This window comes from Neomonachus schauinslandi, chromosome 1, assembly GCF_002201575.2.
Source record: "Neomonachus schauinslandi chromosome 1, ASM220157v2, whole genome shotgun sequence".
Classification (NCBI taxonomy): Eukaryota; Metazoa; Chordata; class Mammalia; order Carnivora; family Phocidae; genus Neomonachus; species Neomonachus schauinslandi.
The window spans coordinates 68,326,173-68,352,925 of NC_058403.1; the positions used below are offsets into that span (position 1 = coordinate 68,326,173).

Below are 26,753 nucleotides of genomic sequence, written 5' to 3' on the forward strand. Positions count from 1 at the left end.
GCTGTGGTCCAGCCATTCCTGTGGGTCAGCAGTTCCTGAATTTATTTAATCACGGAACACTTTCAACACTACAATAAGCTGACAGAACAGCATGAGCTATAATGCATGCTTGGATGAAAGCAGACAATAAAAAATGGCCTCATCGTCAAATTCATTGCTGCAAGAAGTGATAGAAATTTGATTCATGAATAATGTACAATGCACACTGCATAAAAGATCACAGATAAGAAAAGGTACACAGCGTAGAGCAGCGATCTCCAGACAGCACGCATGCTGACAGTGGGATGTGAGTGTCGGCAGCATGCTCGGCTCGGGGCGGGGGTGGGGGTGGGGCGCACACCCTGGGGGCTGGGACAGGAGCTCTCTCGTCCACGTCCCGCATCCTCTGCTACGGATTAGTGCATGATAATGTTAACTGATGTAGATGTGCTCATTGCTGTTCTTCCTTCTATGTTTAATGTTGGATGCTACATTTTTCTAGCATCTCTTTTGTTGTCAGAGGTTATTGATGAATCACTAGAGCTGACTGGAACAGTTCAGAAAACACTGCTCTTGATCGTCTGCAAACCCTTCCAGCAGATCACTGAGAGCTGGAAACCTGGCCCGCACCGTTGTGGCTCCGCAGAAGCGCCTTTCTTGAGCCACAGTCTCTTGCGTGAAGGGCTATTCTAAGCAGCAGTGCTGGGCAAGTCCCTGGGACTTAGCGCAGGCCGCCATGGACCCCACTTAGCGCAGGCCACAATTCCACTCAGTAACCTCTCAGGGAGGATGCCCCACAGAAATTCCTCTTGGGCCTTGGGTCCTAAAAAGATGGGGATGCTCTGAACAACTGTATTTTATTTTATGGACCCTGGCTCTTTTTAAAACCATATTTCTTTCTTTGTCTCAGTATCCAAGAAGCTCAGAGCTGGAGTGAGTGGCCTGCCTTTAGCAAACACGTGGGACCTTATAGCCTACCTTTCTGCATTTTTTGCAACAAAGTAGGGCAAAATCATATCCCATTTAGGGAAGGAGGAACGAGGCACCCTCCCACACCTTTGACATGTTTGAGACTGCTGCTGGCCTTACTCAGGCGAGGCTTCTCTGAGGAATAAGCTGAGAACTCCTGCTTCCCTGGGTGTGGAAAGCACTGGGCCCAGGCTGTCCTCATGCTACAGTGGTTTGTGGGAGCCGGGGAGCCAGCCCTGGGTGCCCCACGGCTCTGTCTGCAGGCAGCTTCCTAGGGACAGCTGGCACCCCCGTGACTCATCCCCATCCATCTCGGCACCGAGGCAGGCTGATGTCACACCAGTCTGTTCTATTCTGAACACTTCTTCCTGGAAATGTTTTTACATCAGATCGACCCACCCAACCCTCATCTGCTGGGTGGGAGCTTTCCACCCCGTGGCTGTCATCCTGCCAGACGGAACGTCCATCTGTTGTCCTGCCCACGAGCTGACGGGCTGGGCTGTTTTCACTTGGCTTCGGAAGGGGCCTGACTTCCTGGTGTAACAATACTTCTTTACTTCAAATGGGCTCGTTCCGTCATTCGTCAAAGACAGCGTGCCACCACGGGCCTGGTGCTGTCCTCGGGGTTCTTGGAGGGAAAGCTCATCAGAAGGCTCCAGTGTATCTTAGGTTCCAGCTCCTCTTCTCCACACACTGGCAGGACAGTGACCCGTGGGGCACTGAAGACAAGAGGAGTGTAGCAACGGCCAGTCTTTGTGCCCAGACTGGGCTTCCCCTCCTGACATGCGACACAAGCCAATGCAAGTCTTCTGGCCTTTTTGGTAAAATAAGTGGTGGAGTCTTCAAGACTCATTTTGTTCCCAAGACCTGCCACTCTTGTCCTATCATATTTGCTGCCCTGCCATCCATTTGTTAAGACCTGCCACTCTTGTCCTATCATATTTGCTGCCCTACCATCCATTTGTTAATTCGACAGACATTTGTCAAAGGCCACAATGTGCTAAGCATATTCTAAACACAGGTCTGGCTTTCAAGGCATTTGCAGCCTGGTGAGAGAAAGAGGCCTGCATGATGGAAGGAAGCTAAGACACCTGTGGGAAGGACACCCACTTTAATTTTATATGACGCTTTGCAAGTCTGGTAAAGCCACCGTGAAGCTCTTTTATGTGAAACACTAATGAGTGCGTATATGTGTACAACAGAGAACAATACAGGCTCGCTGATGTACAGCTTTAGAAAACATACCCACATATCCCTAGCCCCCATTTAGACTGAGCACTGACCTCAGATTTGAGGTGTCCAAAAGGGGACTTATTTTAAATACCCCTGTGCTCCAGCACCAATGGCCAGAAGATGTCACTGCAACCCATCAGAACCCAGCCAACGGGGCTGTGGCCTGAGGACCTGCCAATTCCGTTCATCAGAGGCCTGATGGCCACGGATGAAAGCCTAACCAACGAGGATACTACAGAAATGAGGCTTAGCAGGGCCTTGGCAACAAGCCCGAGAGCCAACCAAGGTATCCTCACGCTGCATCTTGGGTCCTTACTTGATCAACATATGGTTGCCGGAGGCTGTCATTGCATTTGAAAAGTCTTGGACAGGGGTGCCTGGGTGGCTCAGTCGTTAAGCGTCTGCCTTCGGCTCAGGTCATGATCCCAGGGTCCTGGGATCGAGCCCCACATCGGGCTTCCTGCTCAGCGGGAAGCCTTCTTCTCCCTCTCCCACTCCCCCTGCTTGTGTTCCCTTTCTTGCTGTGTCTCTCTCTGTCAAATAAATAAAAAATAAAAAAAAAAAGAAAAGTCTTGGACGGTCCTGCTATCGCTAATGCTAGTCTGCAAGCAAGACAAGTAAGAAATCGCTGACTTGGAAACAGAGGCAAGTGGCTGGGGCCACCAGAGCAGAGGTGGCAGGGCCGTTCTCGAGGCTGTCAGAGACTCCAGGGACTCAGTGTACTGGGGCCACCACTCCCATGGGCCCCACTTCTACCCACCCCGCCTTCCCTCCTGCCAGCTCTCCAGCACCCCAGCACATGGATTTAGCAGAGGTCACCTTCCCACATGAAGCGGGGCTCAACGCCCCAGTCTCCAAGAAGAGCAAGGAATACTTTGCATTAAACCAGGTAAGATGGAACTAGGAATCTTCTGTGCATCAAAGGGGCAGACTGACATGCGCTGATCAACGCTGTGAGGTCACCACGCCTCAGGACTGCTGGCCCGCACACGGGGTCAGAGCCCAGGGCAGGGCCGGCGTGCAGAGCAGAGGTCCGCACTTCCAAAGCCATTGTGTACAAACCTGAGTCAGGAGGTCTGAAGCTCAGGACGACCGCACGGCCCTGAGATGTATTTTTATCCTCTCCTGATGGAGCCAGTCTCCACTGGGAGGTCCTGATAGCAAGAAGTGGCATGTCGCCTTTCCCTAGTATGTGACTTCCACTCAGGGTCCAGTACATCTGTCCCCAGCAAGTGCTGGCCAAGCAGGAAGCCTGTGATGCAGACACTCCCATGTGGTGCAATATGCTGCCAGCTACACGAGGGCCTTGGGATTGCTCGTTTTTCTGGGGATTACAAATTCCAGCAGTCTTTTATGAGGCAGAGACACAGCGCACTGGACTTGAATGAATTTTACTTTATAGCAGCATTCTGGCCGTGCACTCACGGAGCGCCCTTTATTTCAAACTGAATGAATTTGAGTCTCACCTAAACGGTTAGCAGAATTACACCCTTACACCCTTCATGAAACCTTTAAACCTAGAACTCACTAATTCAGCCCTGTCCTGGTGAAAAGCAAGGGTTGATGCTGATGGCTTACAAACACCTCCCTATACACGGCCTTCCTCAATTCCTAGAATGTCCAAGGGAGCACCACTATACCCATTTTGCAGAAGAGGAAAAACAGGCTCAAGCAAAGGAAAGTGTCTGGCCCAGGAAGACACATGATCCGTGAGGTAGAGTCGGACTCTGACTCTCCTAAGCCTCTGCAGGACCTTGTCCATGAGGCCACAGCTGCCTCTAAAAGGGACAGGCTTGGTGCGCCTGGGTGGCTCAGGTGGTTGGGTGTCTGCCTTTGGCTCGGGTCATGATCCCAGGGTCCTGGGATCGAGCCCCACATCGGGCTCCCTGCTCGGCGGGAAGCCTGCTTCTCCCTCTCCCACTGACTGAGCACTGACCTCAGATTTGAGGTGTCCCACTCCCCCTGCTTGTGTTCCCTCTCTCGCTGTATCTCTCTCTGTCAAATAAATAAAATCTTTAAAAAAATATAATAAAAAAAAATAAATAAATAAAAGGGACAGGCCTGACTCCATGCTTGGGTTTCCATTTTCAAAGATTAGCAGACAATAGAATCAAGCTTTGGGAATTAAAACAATAATTTTCCTAACTTCTCTAAGTGAAGTTAGGCATGGGCTTTCCCATTCTGTCTTCTTTTCCTCCGAACATGAAGGGCCAGACCAGTGTGCACTAGTCAGAGATAATGCTATTGTTCTACGGAGATAACATACCCAGTCCTGCTGTGGCCAACAGGACAAGAACAAATTACTCTCAGTTTGGAACCGTCACACCTAGAGCAGAGGGCTTGGGGCAGAGAAAAGCATCTTCCCCGTGCCGGGACAGGCCGCAGGAGCCCCGAGAACCTGCTGGTACCTCGGCAGGAGTGGTCCATCTTGTTGAACTGGAAGTAGCCCGACTTGCACTGACACAGGGCGACCCCGTCCAGGTCGGTGCAGATGGAGGTCTCCTTGTCACATTCCGGAGTCTTCCGCTTGCACAGGCTACCCGCTAGAATGGAAAAACAAGACGGTGACATAAAACAAAACCTTCTCCACTTCAAACCCGAAGATGCATGAACTTTCTATTTAAAGAGGCTCTGAGAACAGTTTCCAAAAAGCCTGCCTGGTACAAGACTCCTTTTAGAAGCCCCCTTGGAGCCCCCTCCGCCATTCCTTCCCTGGCTCAGCCCCCAGGCCCCCGGGGCCCCAAGCATGCCGTGGGACAGAGAACCCAGACAGAAGAAAGGGCGTGCTGTCCCCGACTCCAGCATCCACGGCAACCCCGGCCCCGGATGCCGTGCTCTCTGCCGTGGCTGCCTGCTAAAGCACCGCAGCGGGAGCCAGCACAGAGCCGGGAAACGTCACCATGCCCTGCTTAGGACCCGGTGAGGCTCAGACCTGTCTCCAGTGGAGGCTGTGTCTGGGTCTGCTCTGGGTCTGCTCTGAGTCTGCGGCCTGAAGGGAGGCCGTGCACTCCTGAGACAGGGTAGCCTGCCGCCCACAGATGGATTCCCAGGGTCGACGTGGCAGATCATCTGCTGCCCCAGCATGATGTTCTTAAATTATGTTTCCTGGCTGTCTCCCCGCTGCACTGGCGGTTTTTGGGGGGCTTCTTCATCTCAGGGGCTCCATCACCTTGCCCAGAGATGGTGACACACGGCGCTCAGTATATGCTCTGAAGGTGCTGTCGGGCTGTCAGTCTACCAGGCTGTCACCACGGAAGGCAGGTGTGGGCAGAGGAGTGTCTCTTTCAGGCTTGCTACCTCCTTCTCTTTAGGGCCTGACTTTCTACATGTTAATCTACTTGGCTTGTCCAGCTCTGGGCACGTGGGCCGTGCTCCTGTCACGGGTGACAAAGAAGTATTTCCTTTTTATCAAAAAGCATTCATTGTTGGGCATGTGGCCCTCTCTGAGGCTGTATACAGCAGACCTCCCTGAGGCTGCATACAGTAGACCCTCTCTGTATGTATACACAAGACCTGACGAGGGTATGCTTACTATCTAAGACAGGCCCGACAAAAAGACACATGTAAGTGGGGTACACAGTAGAACAAAAATAGGCAACTAACTGGATAGCGAACACTAATGTCTTTACAGCAGGAGGAAGGGGAAGGCAACGCTGAGATTTGCTCTTGCTGCCGGGAGGTTAAGAGCAAGTTCACAACCAGGAGAGGCCACCGAAGGGCAATGCGTGTATATGGTGCAGGGAGGCATGTCTCCCCTCTCCCACCTTAAGGAAGACACCAATGCATGCAAAAACCAGGAGTCAGCTCTTATCATGGCACAGCGGCCCCCACTGTAGTGATGTGAGCTGACACCCACTCGGGGCCCCCGCCTCCGCCTCTTTTTCTGAGTCCCGAGGGCTTGGCACCTGCCATACGGCCTGGTCACAGGGAGGTAAGTTTAGGACACAGCTTTGGTTTTTAACACTGCATTTCCTGTCTTTATCATTGGAAGCTGGCGTGCTAAAGCAGAACTCTATTTGTGCGTGTGATAGAATTTCCTTTGTTTATTGTGAAAAGTTGGTATTTAAGCGAGAAAAATTAAGAAAATGGAAAACCTCACCAGGCTTGCTGCAAAGCTGGCACTGCAGAGGGACCAACCCCCTCCGCCCCTCCTCTAAACTTTTTGAAGGCTTTGCCAATCCTCAAGCTTTAATATAAAGAAACACTTCTGGGGCAAAAGGCTGGTGCTGGCCTTGTCCAGCAGCCGGCCTGAGTTGCCTGGCCTGATTAGATATTTTCTGGAAGCCAATGTCACATTTTCCTTCCATCCTGCCCATTAATCCAGCCTGCTGGCAAATACTACTTGCCTGCTAAAGCAACCCTTCCCTGCACAGAAGCAAGGAAAGTTGGCCTTGCCTCTGCAACAGAGGAGTCGCTATCCTAAAAATCCTTAGAGAACATTCCGTCACAAATCCACCAAATGCAACCATGTATAATCCCATTTTCATTTTAAGCCTGGCAATGTGATTGTTCTACATCTACAATTCCCATGGTCGTTCCTGGGCATAACATCCGCCAGACAGACAATGAGAACTTATGCAAACCCAAGGCTGAGACACTCCCTGGGGGATTGCCAAAGACTCTAAGCCTCCGGAGGCATGAGAACTGTAGTTCCTTGGAAGGTGAGGAAGTGGAGGGTCCAGTAGCCCAGTGGGAACACCCAGGTGTTGGAACATGACAGCCCCTGCTTATCAGAGCCACCTCTCTTGCACTCAGAAAGGGAGGCAAGACAGACCTGGGTATGGACAAGAACCTGAAGAACCGGGAGCAAAACCAGAAAAGTGAGCCTGTTTTCAGCCAAGGTGCATGGCTGCCTTTGTTTTCAAGGGCTCTGAAAAGGGAGGTACAGAATGGGGACCAGCACATGTCGGGGCAGGGGAGCAGATGAGAAATTTCTGGCCCTTCCTCTCAATTTTGCTCTGAACCTAACACTGCTCTGAGAAAATAAATAAAGAAAATCTTAAAAAACAAAACAAATGGGGCGCCTGGGTGGCTCAGTCGGTTAAGCGTCTGCCTTCGGCTCAGGTCATGATCCCAGAGTCCTGGGATCGAATCCTGCATCAGGCTCCCTGCTCAGCGGGGAGCCTGTTCCTCCCTCTCCCACTCCCCCTGCTTGTGTTCCCTCTCTTGCTGTGTCTCTCTCTGTCAACTAACTAAATAAAAAATCTTTAAAAAACGAAACAAAACAAAGAATGGGACCTCGGCAAGGAAGCAAGGAAGCTAGGGGCTTCCCCATAGGCCACATCAAAGCAGTAGAAAGAATGGGGTCGGACAGTGGGCACGGCTACTTCCGAGCAGGATCTTACCAATCCAAGTATGTGGCCACTTGATTTGCAAGACATGAAATGCATTTACTAGGGACATAAAAGTAACCTGGTACAATGTTGACCGCAAAGGAGGTACTCGAAGTATTTAGTGAATTGGAAGGTCCCCTTCTTACTCACTGGGGAGGAAAAACTGGGACCTTGGAATCACTGGCAAGAGAAACAAAGGAAAATCAAAGAGCTCTTGCCTCGAAGTTGAGAGCGCAGTATAATGGGGCATAAACTTCTTAGTTAATTCCCCAGTGATGCTAAATGGCAACCACTTCAGTTCCAGAAGGCTTAGCTTTTCCCCCAGATGAATAACAGCCTTACAATGAGCTAAGGCTACAGCGTTTACGATAGGGTACAGGGTTAACCCCAGCTCCCAGGCTCTGCGGTGCACAGGGCCGCGAAGAGAGCCCTCTGGATCAGCACTCAGAAAGCCCTGAGCCACTGGGAATGTCCTGGAGCTTCCAGCAGATACAGCACCAAACCTGCTCCCTGAAACTTCCATCGGCGTCTGGACACCTGATGGGGAGGCTCACAGATTCCGCATCCTTCGCTAGTCCTGACTGTGTAGCACAATTTGCTAACCGGAGTTCACTTTGATTATTGACGAGACAGCAGCAGGAATAAGCCCCCTTTTAATTCTAGCTAAGTTTTCCCATCCCAGAGGCAAAACTTCCTCTCCAAGACCCAAATTTGCCTTATGAAGTTGTTGTCTCTAATCCCCTTTTTATCTGCTTCATACATAGATGTACTGCAGAAGCTTTGACAAAACAGATAAAGCATGAACAAGAAAAGGGAAATCATCACGAATGGCACCATGAGTAGAGTCTGGCCTACATCATTCTGGTCTTATTTTTGTGCATTGATAATTTGCAAACAAACACACAAGATGAGTAACACTGCCCATGGTTTTTTGTTTTGTTTTGTTTTTTATATGATGGAGATTTGGGGTATTGATAAGCATGTATATTCTGTGTGTGACTTTGTCTCCCCAGAGAGAGCTGGAACTCTTCAAGATCAAGAAGAATGATTTCATTTTATCAGCTCCTGTATCCCTTCCCACACCAATGAAGTCCGGGAGAAAAGGAGAGGCAGTGTGCCAAAGACCAGGGGACTTCAAGGCTGTGTGTGTGGGGGTGCATGTACATGGGTACAAAGGTAGGGACACATCAAGGCCTTTTGCTTGACACACATTTCTTTTCTTTTTCTTTTTTTTTTAAGGTAGGCTCCACACCCAGCATGGAGCCCAACACAGGGCTTGAACTCATGCCCCTGAGATCGAGACCTGAGCCGAGATCAAGAGTTGGATGTTCAACCGACTGAGCCACCCAAGTGCCCCTCACTTAACACCCATGTCAAACACAGACTGGCTCTGTGATGAACGTGTTGAGCCTGAGCCCCGAGTGCCTCTGTACCTAACCATATGGTTAGGGTCCTCCCAGAGGGCCGTTCTTTACCTTTAAAGATCCGCCTCTGAGATCCCAAGAGCTGGCAGACCTCAGCAGAGGACCTACAGGAGTTGACACATTTCTGCATCCCGTCAGCCAGGTCAAACAGCGTCACGTTGGAGGCCAAGGAGAAGGTGGTTTGCAGTGACATGACCACTGCACTGGGCTCCCTGTTGGCAAAGTGTGTAGGTTTTTAATTGTCCTAAAATGACATGTGGGCCCAGGGCTTTTGGAAAATGAATGCATCTCCATTCTCCAGGAAGGGAATGGGAGAGCATGGAGGTCCAGTGACCTTGGCCCCAGGGTCACTCTGTGGCTTGGTCAGAACAGGGCCCAGTTTTGTTGCTGTTGCCTATGTTACAACAGTCTCCCCTTTTATAGATTGGTTCATGAGTGTAATTCCGTTACTTACCTAGAAGCATAAACTGTGGATCGGGTATAACCAGGTAATGTCGAAAAACACATATTTAACTGAAAGGAAAAACAGGTTTGTCGGTAACTGTGAGTTAGATAAAAGCCTCAGACCTAGAACCGATTTCCTATTTTCAGGATAAAACAGGCATTTTCCAGCCACCAGGTTATCAGCAGGCAGCTTTACAGAGCAGTGGTGTCCTTTTTTTGTTCCCTTCTTAAGTGCCTCCCTGCTCTTGTTCTGTTGTTTCCCGAGTACAAAGGGAGAGAGGCAGATAGTAAATCAGTGGGGAAAATCTTGGCAGGAAATGATGTTCAGAACAGCACCCTTGGATGCAAAACATCTTCAAAGGAACAGATCTCTCCTAAGACCCAGGGTTTCAAAAAACTGAGAGGCAACTGTTTATTTGGACTTTGCAGAGTGAACAAGCCTCACTGAAAAGGCTTCAGCTACCCCAGGTCTGGCAGGCCCGACGCAGACCCCTCATAATCTACAGCGGGTTGACCTAGCTCAAAGATAGGTCCTCTTCAAAAAGACTCTCCATGGGAAATCATATTACGTGGGTCAAGAGCCCCTTTGTTGAGAGCAAATTAAGGGTGACTCTCCCTGTGTTTGCCTTGTGCCCTCAGAGAAAGCAGAAAACCCCTCTAGGGCATAAAGTTCCATGCCTGCTTTTCTGTTCCCCCAACAGTAGGGGCTGGGGACCCTTTCTGGGCAGCAGAAGGTCACAATACCTTGACCTATGCAGATGTGCCTGTCTTCAAAGCCTGTATGTCAGGCACACTTGATTCTTCATAAGATGGATTCAAACATGGGATGTTATTAAACCCTTTTAGGCTTTGTGTGACATTGCTCTACATTCCAATGGGCAGTGATGTATTCGTAGTATAATGATTTAAACTTTTTTTTTCCCCAGGGAAAAAGAGAAAAGTCACATTTCAGAACAGAATGTCACCTTAGGGAAGACTACTTAAATGGCTTCTCTAGTCACTGCTTAAATCTTCACTATTCTTGGGAGTGGGGACGTCACATCACTAATAAATTATACATTCATACTGGGTGAAAATGAACAAGGAAGGACTGCACCTCTGTGCAGGGTTCGAAGCCCCTGCATGAAGCCCCTGCATGACCCCAGAAGGAAATACTGACCTACAGCACAACCAAGAGGCAGATGGACTGCAGTGACAACGCCAGGTATAGGGTTAGTAGACATAATATCCTGCTGTATGGTAAAGAATTTAACCTTGCCCAAAGAGAAGTCCGGCCCTTGGCTTCCAGGAGGTAATTAATAAGCTTTTGGAATGTCCTGCCTTTGTCTACCTGGAGACCCTGGGCTACTCCAAATATCTAACAACGTAACTTATGTGGGGGCTTTGGGTTACATGGTATCAGTCTGACCTCCAGAGGGACTGGAGACTGAAGTCAGCCATATGAGCTGTTGACTATGTTCACATATTGGCTCTCAACGCCAAGGCTCAGGGGAGCTTCACTGTTCAGCAATACTCCATGAATATTGTATACATCATTGACAAGAGGAGTTAACACGGTACGGGACTCCATGGGGAAAGGACAACTAGAAGCATCAAATTTGGAATCCTCCTTCACTCTGCCCTATGTGTGTCTCCCATGGCTGATTGTAACCTGGACCTTTTCACTGTAATAAACCACAACGATGAGTTTAACAGCTTTCCATGAGATCTAAGTCCTTACAGTGAATTATCAAATCTGAGGGTGGTCTTGGGGATCCCCAAACTTGCAAATGGTGTCAGAAGTGAGGCTGGTCTAGTGGACTGTTCCCTAACTTTGCACCTGCTCTGTGTGAACTCAGGCAATGTCATTAACTTTCAGGGCCTCCTACTCTTCTAGCTGTAAAGGCACTGACAATACCTCTTATAGGAGTGAGGCATCTGGCAAAGCGCCTGTCATAGAGTAGATGCTCAGTTGATACAGAAATGGAATTGGAATCTAAATTTTACAAAATAAAATCTACAGTCCTATAAAACCCTACAGGTTTTGGCTAATACACTCTTACTCATAAAGAGCAAGTAAAATTGAAATTGGAAATCAATTAATCTCTAAAACTTATTTTAATGGCAATTTTTGATGTTCTGAACACCAAATCTTAGTCTCAGGTACCAGATGAGAGGTAAAATTTACTATGTGAGCTTCATTTTCGTCTCCTTTCTTTTTTTTTTTCTTCCCCTGACAAAAAGAAGAAAAGAGGGAAAGAAGAGGAATCAAGGCCTCTAGATAATCTATGCAGTGAATTCTCAACCCTGGAAAATCAGGATTAACTGTTATGCCTTTGGCATTGCCCTGAGGAAAAAGAGCATCCTTCTCCCCAAGTTTGGAAACACAGAGAGAAAGTCACACAACATGTCAACTGCAGATGGGATAGTAGGATTTTCTGGATCTTTCCTCATCACCAATAGTTCTTATTGGTGCACAGCATCTAACCATCTGTGACTATGAGTCTGCACATGAAAAAGGTAAGGGCTGCATGTGAGGGCACATGGAAGAAACGCCTCTATTGGGCACCAGTTGTTCTCAGCACCTTCCTTCTATGTCCAAGAAGCTTTCAATTTTACCATGAAGTTTACCTTCCAAATATAATGGAAATGAACATCCTAGGAAATACAGCTGATTCCCATGAGGTTCCCAATTCTGAATGAAATCTGTTCTAGAAAACGAAGGACTTGAAGAAAGATGCCTTTCAGGAAACTTACTGTTTTGGTGATCTCATTTTCAACTTCATGTAGGTCTGCCTGTTTCTCCACGGTGGTATTGAGAAATGTTTTCTTTAATTTGAACTCTGTCACGAAGGTTCTAACTGAAAATGAAAACATAACCTGTTGGACACGCAACAGGCCGACCCACGTATGGCTGTGTGTTTGTGAGTCTCTGGTGTATCACTTTTTTTTTTTTTTTTAAAGATTTTATTTATTTATTTGAGAGAGAGAATGAGAAAGAGCACATGAGAGGGGGGAGGGTCAGAAGGCGAAGCAGACTCCCTGCTGAGCAGGAAGCCCGATGCGGGACTCGATCCTGAGACTCCAGGATCATGACCTGAGCCAAAGGCAGTCGCTTAACCAACTGAGCCACCCAGGCGCCCTCTGGTGTATCACTCTTTACTGCACCTCGCAGGACAGTCTTGGTGCATGTCTTTCTCCTTGAGGGTAGAGAACACCTCTCCCTCTTCTAGCTCCCCTCTAGGAAGGTGGGCATCCACTGAGCTGGGCAGGAGGCTCGGACCGAGTAAAAGTTTGAGTGAGAAACTCCAAGGAGCCTTCTGCAAGTGTGTGTGGGCTGCTGTGAGAAGCCACCCTGACCCCTCTCTAATGGCCTCCTACATAATCAATGCTAAGTAAAGCTGGGACAAAGAAGAAAGACCAGCTGGCTTAAATGACATAACCCCAGGAGGAGGGGAGGGGATGTGGGGTCAGGTCTGAGAAAGCTCTCGACAAAGCAACAACTCTTGTCCTCTAGGCCCACACTGTGAAGCCCTCAGCTTCAAGGGCGTGCTTTGGTTTCCTCTTCTGGTCAGCGTCACCCCACCAGCCCCCACCCCTCTCGCTCAGAGGAAATGCCCATTTTATCACTGATGAAAGAGACTTCCAGAAATCAGCTCACTGATTCAGGACAACCGAGGGGCTATGGAGGAAGGTGCCAAACATCTGTGGTGGGCCGACACTCTGGAGGCTGCCAGGCCCCACAGTCACAAGCCAGGCAATGCAAATGCCCCATAGTCAAGATATTGTTGAGTGCAGGCCTGAAAGAAAGCAGCCTGGCTTTCAAGGCCCATTTCGCTCATAAAATAAACTTGTATTTAACGTCAATTTGTGCTGATGGGGCCTGAGGGGGAATGGAACTTACAAATGGGCAAACGACCAAAAATTAGTATAGCCTGCTTTATATCTGCCTCTTATCTTCCTTTATGTTAAATTCTTATCTTTCCCTCTGGACAGGGGAAAAAAAACAAGACCCCAAACACAGGAATCACGAAGCTGCTCTTTCACAGAATGCTTGCCTGCTGAATTAAGAAAAAGGCCCACAAATGAGCCAGGGAACACATTTAACATCTTACACTTGCTGTCTAAAGCCCTTAATCCTTATTTAACATCTTTTTGCTCGTTCTACAGTTCAGTGAAGCCAGCTGCTCAGGTCCCTTGCTGAGCAGCAGGGAGCTCTTTGAAAACATTCTTGGCCAAATGAAAGCATTTCAGCATGCTCTAATTTGCATGTTCCTCTGATGTTTATGAACAATGAAGCTAAATGACTTGAAAAGGGAAAGATGATTGTTAACACAAAAGAACGGCTCTCCCCCTGATCCACGATGCCTGGGGGACCCTCAGCACACAGGCTTCCAGAACCACCACCCCGCTCCTTCATCTTCCCTTCTCCCCGGTCCAGGCTGATACCCAGACTCTCTGGATGGAAATACACATCTCGTAAATGTTAAGTACACAGACCTCTTCCGAATCAGGACAGTAAATGTGGTCTCTGCTTTTAGGCAGCTGTGAAGATGGCATCACATCGCATGCCCCAGCCACTGCACCCTGCCCAGCACACAGACATCTTCGTGCCTATCTTACCTCACCTGGCTTTATGGCAATCTTCTACTTCACATTCAACTGTGGATTTACATAGGCTATAGAAATGATTTTTTAAATTATTTACTTATTTTTTATTTCATTAAGCTTTAAATTCCAATTCCAGAATAAGGAACATACTTATATGAGTTTCAGATGTACACTACAGTGATCGAACAATTCTGTACATTACTCAGTGCTCATCAGGACAAGCGTGCTCCTTCATCCCCATCCCATTTCCCTCCTCCCTCTCACCCTCTCCCCTCTGGTAATCACCAGCTTGTTCTCTGTAGTTAAGAGTCTGTTTCTTGGTTTGTCTCTCTCTCTTTTTTATATAAATGATTTTTTTTAAAGATCCATGATTATTACTTTGTATTCAGGGTACCTAGTGTTTTCATTGCTTTCAATTCTGGTCCAAGAGGTTGGGGACCAAATGTTAAATGATACCTCCCATCTGGAGAACTCTACCATTTTCAAAGCTTGCTCAGATACTTTATTTTATTTGATCTTCACAATAACCTTGAGTGGGAAGCAGAGCAGGTGGTAATCTGATTTTACAGATGAGAACATTGAGGCTGAGGAGTCATGTGCCGTAGCTGGTGGCTCTGGAGCTGGAAGCCAGGCAGTGGGGTTCCTGGCAGGGGCATTTCCCACACTGCTTCAAAACAAAATCATCCCAGCTTCTCCATTTTTTTTTTTTTCCCAAAGATTTATTTATTTATTTGACAGAGAGAGACACAGCAAGAGAGGAAATACAAGCAGGGGGAGTGAGAGAGGGAGAAACAGGCTTCCCGCTGAGCAGGGAGCCTAATGCGGGGGCTCGGAAGGGAGACGGCAGACGCTTAACGACTGAGCCACCCAGGCGCTTCTCCATTCTTAAACCAAAGACTCCTAGCTTATTTCTTCCAGGGTGTAGCTAAATGGCATAGGTTACCCAAAAGCAAATAAATTATTAGAGAAAGAGGAATTATTGATTTTAACAGATGTCTAGATTCCTAGATTTTCTTTTTCTTTAATAATACTTTGACTTGATCCTTGTATTTTAAGCAATTTCCAAAATTCTACCATTATTTTAGTAGGGTACCAAGTGTTTGAAATAAATTTCTAGGCCCAGGATGGAGCTGCTCCTGCCCAGGGCGCCACGTCAGCAAAATGAACTTTGAAGTTCTGTAAACGGTCCCCAGGACCAGAAACATTATGGATTCAGTCAGCCAAGCCCCCAACACCAAGTCACCTCTGGGCTCTGTACTTACTCCCTTGTCCTTGGTCCTTCTAAATAAGGTCAGATATGCAACCCTAGCCAATAAGGCCCTGTTTCAGAAGTGATGCGGCTTCTAACGCTCTACCAAACTCATCCTAACCCAAACCCCTCAGGCAGAGAGCTCCACTGCCCAGGAGGCCCCAGACTCCCCCAGGCCACAGTGGTTCTCCCTTAAAAAGCACATCATTACCTAACCGTTTTGGTTTTGTCATCTGACACAACCTTCCTAAAATATCTGATGATTCCCCTCAGCCTGTGGGCAATAGGAATTCATGCAAATAACACTTTTCAAAGGTCACAGATATTTGTTTTCTCAAAAAGATATTTCCTGAGCACTTTTTGTATGTTAACTATCACACTGTTCAATTGAAGATGATTCAAAGACGAGTCATTTTACCTGCCAGTTTCCTTATGAGCTTAGCTAACTCTATGTTCTGCACTTCTCATTTCTTCAACAAGTTATGTCTTGAACTCAGCACTCTAAAGCAGGGTTTGACCCTGTGTGCAAGGAAGCTCTTATGACGAACACATTATTATGTGATGAGAGCTGTGGGCTGGAATGCAGCCTCTCAGCAAACAGGTGCATAAACTTGGCCACTTAGCACCTCACCAGGACCTTAGTTTTCATTTGTGTTTGCTTTTTAACCTGCAAATTGGAGATTATATCTAAAAATCAACCAGCTTCAAGACTATTAAATTAGATAATGAAATAGGACAAATTGCATGGTCCAATTACAGCAGCTTTAGAAAAATGTATCTGCCTATGAACAGGACTGTGAAGATCATTTTTACAAATGAAAAGAATGTGTGAATGCGGTAGGATAATCAGGGTTTTATTCTCTCTTTTTTCTCCCTAAAAAAAAAAAATTTTTTTTTTTTTTTACTATGTACTTAGAAGATCCCTTTGATATATATATTTTTCTAACTGCAGGGTGGATTGGTTAGGCAAATAGTGTTGTGCACAAATAATGGCATGTCCGTGTGGTCCTTAGGAAGTTTGTATAATATTTTTAATAACATGGAAAAATGTGGGGCGCCTGGGTGGCTCAGCTGTTAAGTGTCTGTCTTCGGTGGGCTCAGGTCATGATCCCAGGGTCCTGGGATTGAGCCCCACATCGAGCCCCACACTGGGCTCCCTGCTCTGCGGGGAGCCTGCTTCTCCCTCTCCCACTCCCCCTGCTTGTGTTCCCTCTCTCGCTGTCTCTCTCTCTGTCAAAGAAATAAATAAAAATCTTTAAAAAAAAACATGGAAAAATGTTTAAGATATAAAGTTTGTACAAATACCACATGGTTTCAACTACATAAAAATATAATGCACACTAAAAAAGATTGCAAATAAGGTGCTATATCTCTGAGTGATTGAAAACAGGCAGCAATTTCACTTCTTTCTATATTCCTTAAGTTCATACCTTGGACAAATACCCATTTTGTTTAGGGAGGAAAACAATAAACGTTATTTTAAAAAATACATTGTGGTGCAGGAATCATTCCAAGATAGATTCATTCTCTTACCCAAATTGCATATTCCTTTTTCCATCTGGTAGCCAACCGGGCATTTGCAGGTGAAGGATCCCTGAGTATTGTTGCATGTGGCCAGGGGTGGGCAGGGGTTCAAGAGGCATTCATTCACATCTGCAGAGGACAGAAAACTGGGCCATACTGAATCCGCAGCAGACAGCAAAATCACTATCTAGTCCAGTAAGCACTTACTAAGAGCCAAAGGGCCCGAGGCACAGTGGGGCCCAGAGATAAGGAGGATGCTACCCTTGACCTCAAGGGGCTACCAGTCTATTGAGGGTGGAGGCAGCCAGGTGTACAACTGACACTAAATATGAATCAGGATTTGAAAGTACAGAGAGAGTGGAAGATTTCGACGGAAGGGAGAATTAAGGACTGCTGCAAATAACATCTGAACTAAGACAGGAAAGACTTTACCAAGCAGATGGGGGGTGGGGGGTAGCCTGAGGCACCAGCGCAGTGAAGGCCAGAGGCAGGAAAGCATAGGGGTCTTTCGGGAGCTATAGAGGGTCCAGTGTGGCAGGGGGCAGGGAGCCCACAGAATGGAGCCAGATCACGGAGGCTTGTCATTGTTACTACCTGACGTTATTCTGCAGACAACACAGAAGCATGCTAACTCTCCAATCAGCAGGGTATTAATTTAACAAAATCTTACTCTCCTACACTTTGAAGGGAAATAGTGTTATTGCCTATCTCAATGAGATACTGTGGTACAGACCACTGGAGATGACTTTTCCTCTTACCCACACTGCAGTCATCCCCTTGCCAGGAGGGTGAGCACACGCAGCGATACCCGTGGCCAGTGGGGTCCACAATGCATTTCCCGTCGTGAAGACAAGGGTTAGTGGCACAGCTGTTAACTAAGAACACATTCCGGGAATAAAGCAGTTAATCACATAGGAAATGTAAAGTGGCTCTAGGTAAATATTTAATTCTCCCAGCTAATATTTGATTTTTGCTTATTTCTGTTGACTTGCCCTGAAAGGTCACACTACTAAAATAGAGCAGGTTCCCGGGAGGTGCAGAAGAGATGCAGTGGGGACTAGACCCCGGCACTAGTCCGTGAGCAAACACAGGTGTTCGACAACTGGATCCCCGAATGCAAGAACGGGTTCAAATCTAAATGCTGCTTACGTGCTTACAGGTCGCTCGGTTCAGGACTGATGATTAGATTGTCTTTGACACTTAGAAAATGCTACTTGAAGCCATGCCAATTTAAAACACATGTCAGGGGGGAAGAGGTCCCTGATTAACCACCCTCCCTCCTCCAGGATTCCCCCCTTTCCAAAAAAAAAAATCTCAAAATATAACCGGGCCTCCACATATGGTGCAATCATTTGGACAAACAATCGAAGTGGTGCACTCCGGTGCCCTCTCTTCCCATAGTGTGACAACGAGCAGAGACCACACTCTGGGTTTCGGTATCTAGAACCAGCATTGTCATGCTCCAGCTATGTAATAACTGTCTACTAAAGACTTCGGCCACATGCTCAGGAGAGCTGAAACCCACAACATAACTGCATCGTTTCCAAGCAGAAAAATCGCTGGTAGGAGGAGAAAGAGAAGGCAGAAGTCGAGAGTTGTAACGCCAAAAAAATCACCCCGAAAACAAATGAGCTAACCCTAAAGATGGTGTTCCTGTTCCACAAGGCTACTTTACATATCCCTAAAATCACCTACCAGAGCACAGCACCTCCATAACCAAACACCGTCCCACAGACTGTCAGAAAAACCATATTAACAGCCAGTCACGATGCTACTAATTCTCCCCTACAGTTATCGTTGTAATGACCATAATCGGCTTTAAGGGGGATTTGTGAATTATGTTCCATCTGGTACTGGAATATAATTGGCTGGAAATGAAGCTCCTCCTGGAACCCGGAAGCAGGGTTCCAGCCACCCTGGAGAAGAATCCACCTTCCATCTCTCAGAGGTGCTCGGGTCGCTGCACAAAGAGGGCAGGAGTGGTGACGGCCCTCCCGCCCTCCGGCTGGCCGTGGCTGACTGGCTGGAACTCGGACACCAACTGAGCTCCGTGCTCTAGTCACTACACAGCGTTCTCTTCTTTCCTCCTTCCTTAGGGTGTCAGTCTCCCTACCCCCCCCCTGCACCAACAGCAGTTTTCCTTTCCTGGGTCTGGACAAGCCAAAGGTACAATTCCGAACATGACATCGAAAGATGGATCACTCTAATTCCTTCTACCTTTCCTTAAATTACGAAGAGTCACGTGAATGGCTTTATTTTCCCCGTACCAGCCACTCCCACACGAATATAAAGATAAGCTCAAGGGCACTGCAAAGAAGCTTGGGTCGCCCTGTCACTACGGGAAACTGTTAGTTCATCGTCCTCTTACGGAACGTGTCCCTTTAACCTGCATTTGCCAACTTGCACCACACTCTCCGGAAGACCAAGGAGCCTGGGCTTCCCTTGGATCCAGAGAAGCCTTCCCTGCGACTGAGAAGCTCAGGGCTCTGACCTGGGAGCAGGGCATACTCACTCCGTGTCTCAGAAAGACCACCTGAACCTTCTCGACTGCGGTGTTCCCACCGTCCGATCCCACATCACTGCCCTGCTCTGGCCTTGGGAGACTTTGAGGCACCTTAAAAGGCTCTTGCAATCTGGGGCCCTACAACTACAAGGGCACTATCTACGGATGTCACACGCAGCCGATGGCATCTTCCCCTCTTTCTTTAGGCAGACTTCTGTAACTCACAGGTGAGAACATGAGGTCCACCACGACATTATTTGATGAGGTGACCTCACAGACATGGACCTACTGCAGACAGCAGCCCTTGCCACGCGTTCCCACAAATCCTGAGCCTGTGCAGCCCACCGTGTGCTGGTGTGACCGCCCTTTACCTGAGGCTGGAGATGACAATGCTTTTGGCGACTGCGTGCTGCTCTGGGCAGCGACGGTGGTAGATTTAGGAGTCAATACTTCAGCCGTGGAAACGCCTGTGGTTGGGGGAGATGTTCTGAGGAAATGTGAAGCCGGGCTGTATTCTGTCATGCCAGGTCTTGGGGTTAATCCTTTTGCTGATGTGGGTACACTGGTGAGGGGGATCAACTGGCTGGTAGCATCTCCATGGACTTGGCTCCTTTCTGTGGTGACAGAGCTTTCTGTGGAGATCCGTGGTGCTGGGATTTCGGGGCTGGTTGGCAAGAGCTGTTTTTCAGCCGTAGTCTGTACTGTTGTGGGGTCAGCCATGGGAGCTGCTGTGGTTGACGCAGGGCTGAAGGGATGAGAGGTCTCGAGGACGGTGGTTGTCAAAGCTGGAGACGTTTGGGGTATGCTGGTGCTCGTGGCTGGGAGGGTTTGCTGAGTGGAGGACTCTGTTAAGGTCGAGGGCACAGGGATCCCTGACGTAGATCTCACTGTTATAGCTTCAGGGGCCTCTGTGGGCAGAGACTCCGGGCCTGGTGGCTTTGATTCTGTAATGACTTTCTCATGGTGTGGGTGACTCTGGTTCTTAGGATCTGCTGTTTGACCGCTGGGGAGCATTGCCACAGATAATGCCATTGTCCCCGTCTGAACTGAAGTCACAGGAGTGTCTCTTGCCCTGGGCAGGCCCAGGGTAGAAAGTGAAGGTGGTAGGGTTGTTTGGGAGGCAGATGGTGAGGCAGGGGCAGATGCTGTCAGGGACCCTGGTAAGGGTGGTGGTGAGGAAGACACCGGTGTGGGCGCATCGGGAGTGGACTGCAGTGGAAGAGTAGAGGCCCCGGTTGATGGTGAGATTGATGAGAACAACTGGTGGGACTGGGACACCGAGGGCAGGGGCAAAGGGGGCCCTGAAGGAGAAGAAGAGTCACCAATCGATGCAGCATCAGTGTCCAGAAGAACCAAAGTGTTGGACATGTTAATGGTGGGTGCGTAGGAGGGAACGTTGGCTGTGCGCAGACCCAGCGACTCAGTGGAAGGCTGGGCATACTCCCTTTCATAGGACGACACATTACTTCTTTCAGTCTGAGCCTGAGAAGAGGAAGAATAGTCTGAATGTGAAGAGTTCGAGATCTTAGTAGAAGAGGTAGAACTCTCCCTTAAGTCCAGGGATGAACTGTTGTCTATAATGGAAAGTAACGCCCGTTCTCCTTTGGTGAAAGTAGATGAGACATAGGTGTGGTCTGTGTAGTCACTAGAAGTCCCCTGTTCCATATCCGTGCCACGCACTTGATTGTAGCTAATTCCAGTGACTGCAAATGGAAAAAACCAAAGTTAGGCCACCCCACAAACAAGAAATCTCCCAAACACATATTAATGCTTTTTTTGGAGAGGCGGTTTTCGATGGCGAGCACTCTGGATGAGCAGTGTGGGCAGGCAGGAACGGGCAGAGTCTGTGCGGAGTATATTTACCCTCCTGGGAGGACCTCGGGCGGCGGCAATAGAAATGGTAATAAAAGAGAAGTGGGGCCAGCGGCTGAAGAATAGGGAATAGGTCCAAATTCCTTCCACATGCCTTTTTTGATAAAAGCAAATTGGTATCTGAAAAGCTCTTAAGACCCCAACAGAACAATTGTTATGTCTAAATGGAAAAAGGAAAACCCTCCCAATTTTCCATTCTGTATAATGATAATGAGATATTTCTTTCCCAGGAGATTGGCTTTGGCCACAACTGGCTGGTCTCCTTTAGTCCAAGCATCCTGGCAGACAACATCACACATGGCTGAGGCAAGTGGGGGGAAGTGGGAGAACCCAGAAAGTTCTCTTCAGACAGAGCTTATAAGGTACTTTCTGGGTTGACAGCAAACTTAATCATTCTAGGACTGGGAGTACACCGACAGGTGAGCTGAAGGACTGTGGGCAGAGATCCTGCTCCTCACCTCCCAGGGACGGTGAGGCCGCCAGTGAGCCCGAGAACAAGTGGGCGTCACCAGTCACAGTCACATTCCCGCGTTGGGTGGCGCTCTCGGTTTCTCTGGGCACTACCACAGAGTGCCTCACTTCCCCAGAAGTTGTGCTCGCGTTGGTGAGAGACCGCAGCGTGCGCTCTCCAGTTCCGGTGAAAGTAGCTGAAGTGTGCGGGTGGTGAGCCTCGGAAGTCCTCTCTTCCACATCAGAACTGCCTCCGGGCTCCGGACCATCTTCAGTGGCTGCAAAGGGGATTGAAAGGGGATGGCCGGTCAGTACAGGGCTGGAGCGGCAGCACCACGCAGGAGTCCCAGCAATGAGCCTCACTTCCCGCGCTAAGGTAGTCAAAGGGCTTCCCTGGCTTTCCCCGGGTCTTGATCTGAAACTCGCACTTGGGAAACCACGATGTGTTGCTTCCTGCAAACCCGTATCGTGACCAAAACCTCAGGAGGCCCTGAAGATCAGCACATCCGTTCAGGTGACCTGGACTGATGGGATGGTTTACTACTTCAGTGAACAGGATCATACTGTATTTCTGCTCGGTGATACATAACAGAGTTTATGTCAGGGAAACTGGTGGTGGTGGTGGGGGGAGGTGAATGCTCAGCAAAAGCCTAACCACCCCACGGGGGCTTTAGACTTTCTGATGAGGCCCAGGAGGGAGAAACCCCATTGCTTGTAAGGCTTTTTCCTCCTGGTCAGGCCTGAACTGACATGGGGCTTATCATTCTTTTAGAGTTAGTTCTTTCCCTTAACGCATCAATGAGAAATGCATGGTGGTTGGAAGTTAAAGATGGGCTTATTTTCTGTTCTATGTTATTTTTCTTCTTCTTTTTTAATTTTTTAAAAAAGATTTTATTTATTTATTTATTTGAGAGAGAGAGAGAGGGAGGGAGGGTGCACACACAAGTGCTCATGTACAAGCAGGTGGGGGCAGGGAAAGGCAGAGAGGAGGGAGAGGGAGAGAGAGAATCTCTAGCAGACTTCCCGCTGAGACTGGAGCCCCACGCGGTGCTCGATCTCATGACCCTAACATCACGACCTGAGCCAAAACCAAGAGTCGGACGCTTAACCGACTGAGCCACCCAGGTGTCCCAATTTTTGTTTTCTTAATGCATTTATTTTCTTGGTGGGAATGGGACAGGTGACACATGAATAAATATCCTTTCCCTCCTTTCTTGGGTGTATGTTTTATGCTATAAGCTCAAAGACTCTTATATTAGATTATCAAATAAACCCTTCTCAGAAATTATGGAAATGAGGTCCAACTCTTCCTGGCCTAAATACTCATAATCTGGTTCTATGAGAAAACAAGTTCTTTCCCTGGTTCTTATTCCTATTCCCAGACCAGACTAGCTTTTTTTTTTTTTTTAGTTTATTTATTTAAGTAATCCCTACACCCAACGTGGGGCTCGAACTCATGACCCCACGATCAAGAGTCACATGCTCTACTGACTGAGCCAGCCCGGTGCCCCCAGACTAGCTCTTGATACCCCATGGAAAACAGAGGTAAAGCTGCATGTTAGGTAAGCTCACTTCACGATAGGTTTTCATTAAGTGAAAGGAATGAGTGTGGGGACAGGGATACACAGTGACCTGGAGCAGTGCTGAGACAGCCAGGAAGCAGGGAGAGATGTGACCTGACCGGGCTGAAGGGCTTAAGAGACCCATGGGTCCACCAGGAGAGGCTTGAGGGCTGAGTGTATCCGAGCACAAGTCCCCTTGGGCAGAGGGGACAAGGCCTGGGCTGGGGAGATCATAAAACTCTTAAATGGAATTTAGGCAAACAACCCCATCAGGCTTATAGAGTTAAGAAAGTGGAGAGTCATGGCCTGAAACAGAGGGGCTGCATCCAAACCCAGAAAAAGGAACAAACCAAGAACTCTGAAAGGCTGGATGGCAGAATGAGTCCACTTTGAGTGATTCAGAGCAAACGAGATAAAGCATTAGGTTAACTGACAGTGAGTTGGTTTTGGGAATGAGGCTATTCCTTATCTGGCTCTTCATAACTGAACCCTAAGACCTGCTCACACTGAGATCACATTTCCCACACAAACCAACTGAGCATGCCAATGGAGCGAAGGGTACTCGTATGGAGGCGATGCACACAGGAAAGGCAACAGCACCTAAGCTCCCAGTTTGAGAAGGAGAAAACGCTGAGCCCCACATTGTGAGGGTAGAAAATGAATCCTTTTGTCTAGGAGACAGATCATGCACTTTCCATGCGCACACATGAAAAAGCACAAATATTCTCCACCCATACATGTGGTACTCTTTCATGATAAGCATATGCTTTTCCACATCACATCAGTAGTAATAAATGCTAATTTTCCTCATCAGTTAGGATGTTCATATGGGGGAAATGGAGCTGCTATTATCAGTGGTGGAGAGGTAAGGATTTAAGCCCATTATAAGCTTAAATGGTAAATTACTGCATTTTTGCTTTAGTCAGCACACACTTTACATTGACAAGGTGGCTGAGAATTGTTGATAAAATTACCCAAAAACATTATTAAAAAGGACCATCAAAGAAAAAGTGTTCTCAAATTTATAAAATTGGTCTTCATCAAAATTAAAAAACCTCTATGCTTCAAAAGATGATATTGTCAGAAAAGTGAAAAGAAAACCCACAGAATGGGAGAAAATGTCTGCAAATGGAATATCTGATAGGGGACTAGGGTCCAGACACTACAGGAAGAAACTCCTAACCGATTTTAAAATGGTCAAAAGATCTGAATAGACTTCTCCCAAAGTGAAAAGATACCCAACATCATTAGCTGGAAGATGCAAATCAAAACCACGTGGGATGCCACTTCACATCCATGAGGATGGCCATCATCAAAACAGATGATCCACAGTGAGTGCTGGGGGAGCCCCGAGGAACTGGAACGGAAAACAGTTTGATGATTCCTCAATGGTTAAAAACAGAGCTACCGGGGTGCCTGGGTGGCTCAGTCGTTAAGCATCTGCCTTCGGCTCAGGTCATGATCCCAGGGTCCTGGGATCGAGCCCTGCATCAGGCTCCCTGCTCTGCGGGAAGCCTGCTTCTCCCTCTCCCACTCCCCCTGCTTGTGTTCCCTCTCTCGCTGTGTCTTTCTCTGTCAAATAAATAAATAAAATATTTATTATTATTTATTTTTTTTTAAAGATTTTATTTATTTGAGAGAGAGAGAGAATGAGAGAGAGAGCATGGGGGGGGGGAGGGTCAGAGGGAGAAGCAGACTCCCCGCCGAGCAGGGAGCCCGATGTGGGACTCGATCCCGGGACTCCAGGATCATGACCTGAGTTGAAGGCAGTCGCTTAACCAACTGAGCCACCCAGGCGCCCATAAATAAAATCTTTAAAAAAAAAACCAAAAAACAGAGCTACCCTATAACCCGGCATTTCCAAGAGAATGTAAAACACACGTCCACACGAAAACTCATACTGGAACGTTCACAGTAGTATTGCTCATAATAGACAAAAGGTGGGAAAGCCCCACATGTGCAATAATTGATAAAAGGATGAACTCAATGTGACATATGCACACAATGGAGTATCAGCCATATAAAGGAATGAAGCACTGACAGAAACTACAACAGGGATGAACCCTGAAAATGGTATGCAGAGCGAAAAACACAGAAGGCCACAGGTCGTGGGATTTCGTTCACAAACTATCTAGAATAGGCAAATCCGTAGAGACAGAAAGTAAGTTAGTGGTTGTCAGAGGCTGGGAGGAGGAGAACATTGGGGAGCGAGTGCTGATGAGCACTGGGTTTCTTTCTGGGGTGGTGGAAGCGTTCTGGAATCAGCGGCGCTGGCTGCACGATTCTGTAAATATACTAAAAGCCACTGAATTGTACATTTTGAATGGGCAAATTGCATAGAATGTGAATTAAATCTCCATAAAGCTGCTTAAACAAGGGGGAGGGAGAGTTGCTCTTGAGGAATGTCTAGACCTGGGGTGAGCAACCACCCCTGAGAAGGTGATACTTCCACCTTCCGGAAGCTGTGTGATTGAGGCAGGTATGCGGGGCGTGGGGTGGGCTGCAGGGGATGGACGGACATGGACAGAGAAGTCCCCGAGCTGCATGTGGGAGGGGGGCCGGTGGCAAGAGCAGCTCCTGGGAGAGGTCCCAGAAAAAAAGTGGGGCTATACACTGGAAGAATGGCCTGGGAATGACAAAAGCAGAGGGGCCCCCAGTGGCTCCGTTACCGTGCCACAGAAGAGCCCAAGCCTCGCAGGCCCCTCCACCCTCCGAGGGGATGCGGTCCTGTGAAGGGGAGACTCACTCGAGCGTTCACCACGTGGTGCCGAGGAATCCAGGCTCTCGGAGGAGGATGAGGACAAGGACTCGGTCGCCGGCTCAGCGGAGCTCCTATCGCCCAGCGCTCTGTCACTTCCTCTAGACTGGGGGGCAGAGGCTGAGAAGTGGGTCAAAACTGAAGCGTGCACAACTTCAGGATAGGAAGTAGAGCTTCCTGTCACATCTGCGAACGCCTTGCTGTTGGTCAAGAAGGAGCGCGCCGTGCTGTCTCCACTCCTGCCCGACGGGACGGACCCGGACACAGCCTCGGTCCGAGACACAGGGCTTCCATGCTCTGCCTCCAAGCTGCTGGCAAGCTGGTCTCCTCCCAAGGCTGGAGGGGGTCAGGGAAACAAAGGTCATGACCCAGATGTGAAAGATTCCCCAACAACCGAGATGTGAGTCCCTTCGTGAGAACTTTGTACAGTATTGATTACATGTGTAACCTGACAGGTACTTTCGTAGTTTGAATAATTATTTCGAATCTCTTCAGGGTCAATAGGATAGCAATACTAAAAAGCAGCGTTGGTGAAGGAGGGAGCTTTTATTTATTTATTTATTTATTTATTTATTTATTTATTTATTTATTTTAAGTTCAATTAAAAAAAATCTTTATTGTTATATTAATCACCATACATTACATCATTAGTTTTTTTTAAATTTTTTTATTCTTATGTTAATCCCCATACATGACATCATTACTTTTTGATGTAGTGTTCCACGATTCATTGTTTGTGCATAACACCCAGTGCTCCATGCAGAACGTGCCCTCCTTAATACCCATCACCAGGCTAACCCATCCTCCCACCCCCTTCCCCTCTAGAACCCTCAGTTTGTTTTTCAGAGTCCATCGTCTCTCAT

General features: G+C 48.0%; 1 protein-coding gene across 1 annotated transcript in view; it reads right to left on the minus strand.

The window, feature by feature from the left end:
* HEG1 (heart development protein with EGF like domains 1) overlaps nucleotides 1-26,753 on the minus strand; it is a 101,164-nt gene that overhangs the window by 17,538 nt on the left and 56,873 nt on the right. The window contains exons 7-14 of the mRNA XM_044920464.1: nucleotides 25,879-26,226; nucleotides 19,620-20,951; nucleotides 17,504-17,620; nucleotides 16,755-16,874; nucleotides 12,119-12,222; nucleotides 9,393-9,451; nucleotides 8,990-9,150; nucleotides 4,590-4,724 (exon numbers count right to left, since the gene is read on the minus strand). Coding sequence (XP_044776399.1) covers nucleotides 4,590-4,724; nucleotides 8,990-9,150; nucleotides 9,393-9,451; nucleotides 12,119-12,222; nucleotides 16,755-16,874; nucleotides 17,504-17,620; nucleotides 19,620-20,951; nucleotides 25,879-26,226 — 2,376 coding nt within the window. The remainder of the gene's footprint in view (nucleotides 1-4,589; nucleotides 4,725-8,989; nucleotides 9,151-9,392; nucleotides 9,452-12,118; nucleotides 12,223-16,754; nucleotides 16,875-17,503; nucleotides 17,621-19,619; nucleotides 20,952-25,878; nucleotides 26,227-26,753) is intronic.